This window comes from Mustelus asterias, chromosome 9, assembly GCF_964213995.1.
Source record: "Mustelus asterias chromosome 9, sMusAst1.hap1.1, whole genome shotgun sequence".
Lineage (NCBI taxonomy): Eukaryota > Metazoa > Chordata > Chondrichthyes > Carcharhiniformes > Triakidae > Mustelus > Mustelus asterias.
In genome coordinates, this window is record NC_135809.1 from 8,082,957 (window position 1) to 8,088,865 (window position 5,909).

At 47.4% G+C, this 5,909-nt stretch overlaps 1 protein-coding gene across 1 annotated transcript; it reads left to right on the top strand.

The window, feature by feature from the left end:
* The first annotated feature begins 3,261 nt into the window (after window positions 1-3,261).
* LOC144498468 (protein BTG1-like) lies at window positions 3,262-5,516 on the top strand. Its single transcript, XM_078219630.1, has 2 exons — window positions 3,262-3,756; window positions 4,244-5,516. Exons 1-2 carry the CDS (start codon window positions 3,612-3,614, stop codon window positions 4,663-4,665), a joined length of 567 nt encoding a protein of 188 aa, XP_078075756.1. The 5' UTR covers window positions 3,262-3,611; the 3' UTR covers window positions 4,666-5,516.
* The last annotated feature ends 393 nt before the right edge of the window (window positions 5,517-5,909 follow it).

Below are 5,909 nucleotides of genomic sequence, written 5' to 3' on the forward strand. Positions count from 1 at the left end.
GGTTGCATTAGGGGGGGACTGGCTAGAGAAGGGGAGAGCTTGATTTGAAATGCCTCAATTTAGCATAGATCAAGAAGCTAAGCCAAAGCTTTCTGGTCTGTCCATTGTCCTCACTATGAAAGCTTCATAGAGCTAGAAGAATATATTTTTATCCTTTATTCTTTCATGGGATTAGGGCATTGCTAACAAGGCCAGTATTTGTTGCTCATCCCTAATTGCCCTTGAACTGAGCAGCCTGCTGGCCGTTTCAGAAGGCAGTTACGGGTCCATCAAGTTTTCTGTGGGTCTGGAGTCTGGTGCTGTGGTGGGATTGGAACCTGTGGCCTCAGAGCATTAGTCTGGGCCTCTAGATTACTCATCCGGGAGATCAATCAGTGATTTCCCATGGACCTTGTGGGGGTTATCACACTACCCCCTGCATCACAAGACCTCCACAACTGGTCGATGTCAGTGTAATTTTATACACCAGCCCCCACCCTCTCTTTCACCTAAACATTGTAATACATTCATCTATCCCTTTCCCCCTCGTATGCTTATCTAGATTTAAAAAATTCATTTTATGCAATGTGGGTGTCACTGGCTAAATCTGCATTTATTGCCCACCCCTAGCTCCCCTTCAGAAGATGGTGGTGAGCTGCCTTTTTGAACCGCTGCAGTCCCTGAGGTGTAGGTACTCCCACAGTGCTGGAAGAGAGGGAGTTCCAGGATTTTGACCCAGCAACAGTGAAGGAACAGCGATACATTTCCAAGTCGGGATGGTGAGAGACTGGGAGAGGAACCTCAGCGTGGTGGTGTTCCCAGGTATCTGCTGCTCTTGTCCTGCTAAATGGTAGTGGTTATGGGTTTGGAAGGTGCTGCTTAAGGAACCTTGGTGAGTTCCTGCAGTCCATCTTGTAGATGGCATACATGGCTGCCACTGTTTGTTGGTGGTGGAGGGATTGAATGTTTGTGGATGGGGTGCCAATCAAGCAGGCTTCTTTGTCCTGGATGGTGTCAAGCTTCTTGACTGTTATTGGAACTGCACTCATCCAGACAAGTAGAGAGTATTTCATTACACTCCTGATTTGTGCCTTGTCGATGGTGAACAGGCTTTGGGGAGTCAGGAGGTGAGTTACTTGACCTGCTCTGGTAGCAACAGTATTTATATGGTTAATCCAATTCAGTTTCTGGTCAATGTAACCCCCAGGAAGTTGAGAGTGGAGGATTGAGCGATGGTAATGCCGTTGAATGTCAAGGAGTGATGACTGGATCTTCTCTTGTTGGATGCCACTTAAATCTATGCTAGTCACCTCAACTATTCCTTGTGATAATGAGTTCCACATTCTAACATCACTGTGTGAACTACTTGTGACACTAATATATAAACTTAAATTTAAAGAGGTTGCTTTGGATTTTGTTATTAGGCTTCATTAGGCAATAGGAACATAAAAGTTAAAGTTTATTTATTTGTCACAAGTAAGACTTACGTTAACACTGCAATGAAGTTACTGTGAAATTCCCCTAGTCGCCTGTTCAGGTCAATGCACCTAGCCAGCACATCTTTCAGAATGTGGGAAGAAACCGGAGCACTCGGGAGGAAACCCATGCAGACACAGGGAGAACATGCAGACTCCGCACAGACAGTGACCCAAGCTGGGAATCGAACCGGGTCCCTGGCGCTGTGAAGCAGCAGCGCTAACCACTGTGTCGCTGTGCCGCCCCCAAGAAATTAAGTGTGGAGTGTGTGGAGACACAGAGAGAACGTGCAAATTCCAAACAGACAGTGACACAAACCAGGAATTGAACCTGGGGCCCTGGCACTGTGAGGGAGCAGTGCTAACCACTGTGCCACCGTGCCACTCAGTAAGAAACATGAGCAGAAGCAAGACATTCAGCTCCTTGGCCTGCTGCACAATTCAATACAATCATGGCTGACCTTCTACCTCAGCTGCATATTCCACACTACCCTTATGCCCCTCGGCTCCTTTAGTATTCAAAGATATATTGATCTCTAACTTGAATATGCTCAACAACTGAGCATCCACAGTTCTTTGTGGTAGAGTTCCTATAGATTCACATAGGTTTGAGTGAAGAAAGTTCTCCTCATCTCAGTTTTAAATGGTCAACCCCTTATTCTTATCGAAGGACCAAATGGCCTCCTCCTGCTCCTATTTTCTATGTTTCTAGGTCCCAGAGTCCCTAGCCCATGGGAGCATCTGCTTTATCAAGCGCCTTAAGCATTTTAAAGTTTCAATGCGATCCCCTTTCATTCTTGTATATTCTGGGATACATTGGTTTTGTGTACTCAATCCCTCCTCGTAGGACTGAAAACCCGGGAATCAAACTTATAATTTTTTGTTGCACGCCTTCTAACTATGTTATATTTATGACCTCAGTCTTTTTTCAATTGTTCCGGATTGGTAAAACCTCTCAGTTCAGGTCTTATGCTTGTAGGTTTCTTTTGCACTTACTCTAGTGCTTCTTTTATAATGTGGAGGCCAGAACTGTTTACATTACTCCAGGTCTGCTTCAACCAAGGTTCAATACCAGCTTATCAAGTAAAATGAGGGACACTTCAAGCTGGGCTTTATAAATTGAGTCTTACATTACAAAAACGAGGAAGTTATGATGAACCTTTATAAAACACTGGTTCAGTCCACCTGGAGTAATATGTTCAGTTCTGGGCTTTTGGAAGGATTTTTCCTTATTTCTAGAAGATCCTGCGGGAAGACTTATCCTGGGTGTCTAAAGGTGGAGTATTTTTATTTGTTCAGTTTAACTCATCCTGGAGACTTCCAAGATCAACCTCCCACAGGCTGTCGTAGAAATAAGAGAACAAAGGGCATCCCTCAAGGCACAAGGAACAGTCAAAATAAGGGACCATCTGACAATCTCTTAAAATACGGGACAGTTGGTCACCTAGTTACTCTCTGATCTCTTTGTTTTTTTGCAATGGCACCCTTTAGCTCACAATTAGGCTCTTTTATTCGGGCTGAGCTGAAATTATTGGTGAGTGTTTGGGACTCCCGGAACTGCCCCCTATCAGCAGCAATGTATCCATAATACTGCCGCACCACGTGACTCCAGCTCCTCGAAACACATGACCTCCAAGCAGCACCAATCCCAGGCGCCCAGCCGGCCAGCCAGCCAGGACGATTACGTCACCCACACCCCTCGCGGCGGTGACGTCTGCCCACTCGCAAACCCCGCCCTTTGTTGTCCTACGTCACTTCCCGCCTGCCTCCTGGGTATAAATAGCAGCTCCGCGCTCCAGTCCGTCCCACTCGGTGGCGGACCGACCGCGTGCGGTTATGGACTGGCAGCAGAAGCGCCCCATACAGCAACAGCGCTGACTCATCGCACCGACAAAGACCTCATTATACCGCCACACATACACACACCAACGACGAAAACAAAACCTTTTCCCCTTTTTTTTCTTAAAGAATTCCTTCTTCATTCGCACGCACCCACCAACCCCCCCCCCCTCTTCCCCCCCCAAATCTACGGAAAGAGAGGAAATAAATACGGCGGTGGTGGGGGACTATTTTTGTCAGGAAATATTTTTCTTTGTTCGAGAAATAAACTTTCTGAGGAATTAAGAGAGGAGAAACAAAAAACAGGAATTTTCTCAAATGTACGTTTTGGGCACCTGGGCCGAGATGAAGCCAGAGATCAGCGCGGCGGTGGGATTTATCTGCAAGCTCCTCCGGACCAAGGCGACGGTGAACGAGCGGCAGCTGCAGACTTTCTGCCAGTCGCTGCAGGAACTGCTGGCAGGTGAGTGAGTGTCCGCTCCCCTCAGAGCGAGCGCGCGCGCGCCGGTGGAAGGCGGCCAGAGCACCGCGCTCGGGGAATGGAACGCGGGGCCCGCAGCTCGCGCCTGTTGCCAGCCAGCCAACCAACCGTCACCGTCCCCCCCCTCTCCCCCGCGCGCTCATTGTCCCGGGACAGCAGCTCGCGCGCTCGGGGGGGACATGGCGCCGATCACTCAACGTTCTGCGACTTTCCACCTCCTCAGTTTTTTTAACAGCGGGAGTTCGCCTTTTGCAAAAAGAAAAGCGGTGCCAAAGGCTAAATGCAAAATGCTCTTTCAAGTGCACTTAAAACCCGGGTCAAAAATCGCAGATCTTGAATGCACGAGATGGTGAGGCGCTGACCAACTGTCCCCAACTTTTGGGTGCCCCCTCCCTCCCCCTCTCCTCTGTTCATCCACTGGCAAGCTCACGTCTTCTTTTGTCTCTTGTGTCTCCTTCTTCCCCAACAGAGCACTACAAGCACCACTGGTTCCCCGAGAAGCCCTGCAAAGGCTCCGGGTACCGGTGCATCCGGATCAACCACAAGATGGACCCCATCATCTGGAAGGCAGCGAACCGGATCGGCCTGAGCGACCGGCAGGTTTTCCAGCTGCTGCCCAGCGAACTCACCCTCTGGGTCGACCCGTTCGAGGTGTCGTACCGGATCGGCGAGGACGGCTCCATCTGCGTCCTGTACGAGGCTCACCCCGCGGGCCACAGCCACCACCACGGCCACCGCCTGGGAGTCGCCTCGCCCCCCTCCTCCTCCTCCTCCTCCTCCTCCTCCCTGGCTGCCATGGTGGACGGCAGCCGGACCAGCTGCAAGGACGAGCTGCTGCTGGGCAGGACCAGCCCTTCCAAAACCTACAACATGATGACCGTGTCCAGCTAGTGCAAAAAACAAGAGGACCCCCCCCCCTTCACCCCACACACTGTCCCCCCCCCCCTAAACAAAATCTGCACTAGAAATGGGGGGTGGGTGCTGATGGAGGGAGGGAATGGGTGGGAAAGAAAGGAAGGCGACTTTATTATTTGGGACCCAAATTGGGCTTTGTTTAGGGGCTGGTTTGTCTCTTAAATGTTAAGGAAGGGGTTGTGTAGCTCTCACACAGGCTGTGTGTTGTTCAGGAAAAAAAACAAAGGTCACATCTCAAATGTTTCCAGCAAAGTACCAAATCCAAACCAAAATTATATATTTTATATATATATCTATCTATAGAAATGTTTGTGTGGGGAAGCGAAAACTGCCAAACTGTTTTTCGCCTTTTACTAATTCCTCAAAACAGTATTTTGACACTTGGCAATTTGTCTTTTTTAAAAAAAACATAAAATTGAGGGTCGGGTGAAAATATCTTTGAAAATGGGTTTAAACAGCCTTTGTAGAGCTACAAGAGCACTGCTCTTTAACATTTGACTAACCTACTTTGATGAAATAGCTATATCTGTACATTGCTAGCCTAGGGTTTTTTCTAAAGTGCCGTCTTTCATTTTTAGCACTGTTCAGTGAAGTGGATGCGGACTGTAGTTTCTTCTCTACCGTGATCAGGTAGCTTCACAAATGTTTGATTTGTGAATTCTGTTTTGACCATCTCGCAATTTGATAAATTATGAACTGCTGTAAATTTGTACAGTTCATGTATATTGATTGTGGCAAAAGTTGTACAGATTTCTATTTTGGAAGAGAAATTTTCTTCTCGATTATAATAAAACGTTTCCTATCTTGCCATTTTAACAAGAACAAAAGTTGCCTTCCGTGTTTGGTTTTGGATGGAGAATGTTTCCAATTTCTTTGTTTTCCCCCCACAACCGCGAGGATAATATTCAATGTGATGAAATTCTAAAGTTGGGCACAGATGAGGGGAAGTGAAAGCAAAAGCTTTAAGTCCAAACTCAAGTTGGCAGCTAATCCAATACTTCATAACTGTGTGTAGTTATTACAGTTCACTTTGGCATTTGCAATCAATTAAAGTTTCTGTAGGGTGCTTCAAATGTCTTTAATGGAAAGATATTCAGGGGACAAGGATTAGCCAAAACAACTAATACAAGTGTGATAAAACATTGTCCAGACCTCTAATTTTCTGAATTCCCAAAAAGGTCCAAGTGAAGATGTTCCCTGACTGCACCCACCTCCGCCAA

Bases quoted from the DNA above. Each gene is read 5' to 3' on its own strand.
- LOC144498468 (XM_078219630.1), top strand. From the start codon at position 3,612: ATGTACGTTTTGGGCACCTGGGCCGAGATGAAGCCAGAGATCAGCGCG. The intron at 3,757-4,243 runs GTGAGTGAGTGT...CTTCCCCAACAG, and splicing joins GCTGCAGGAACTGCTGGCAG to AGCACTACAAGCACCACTGG.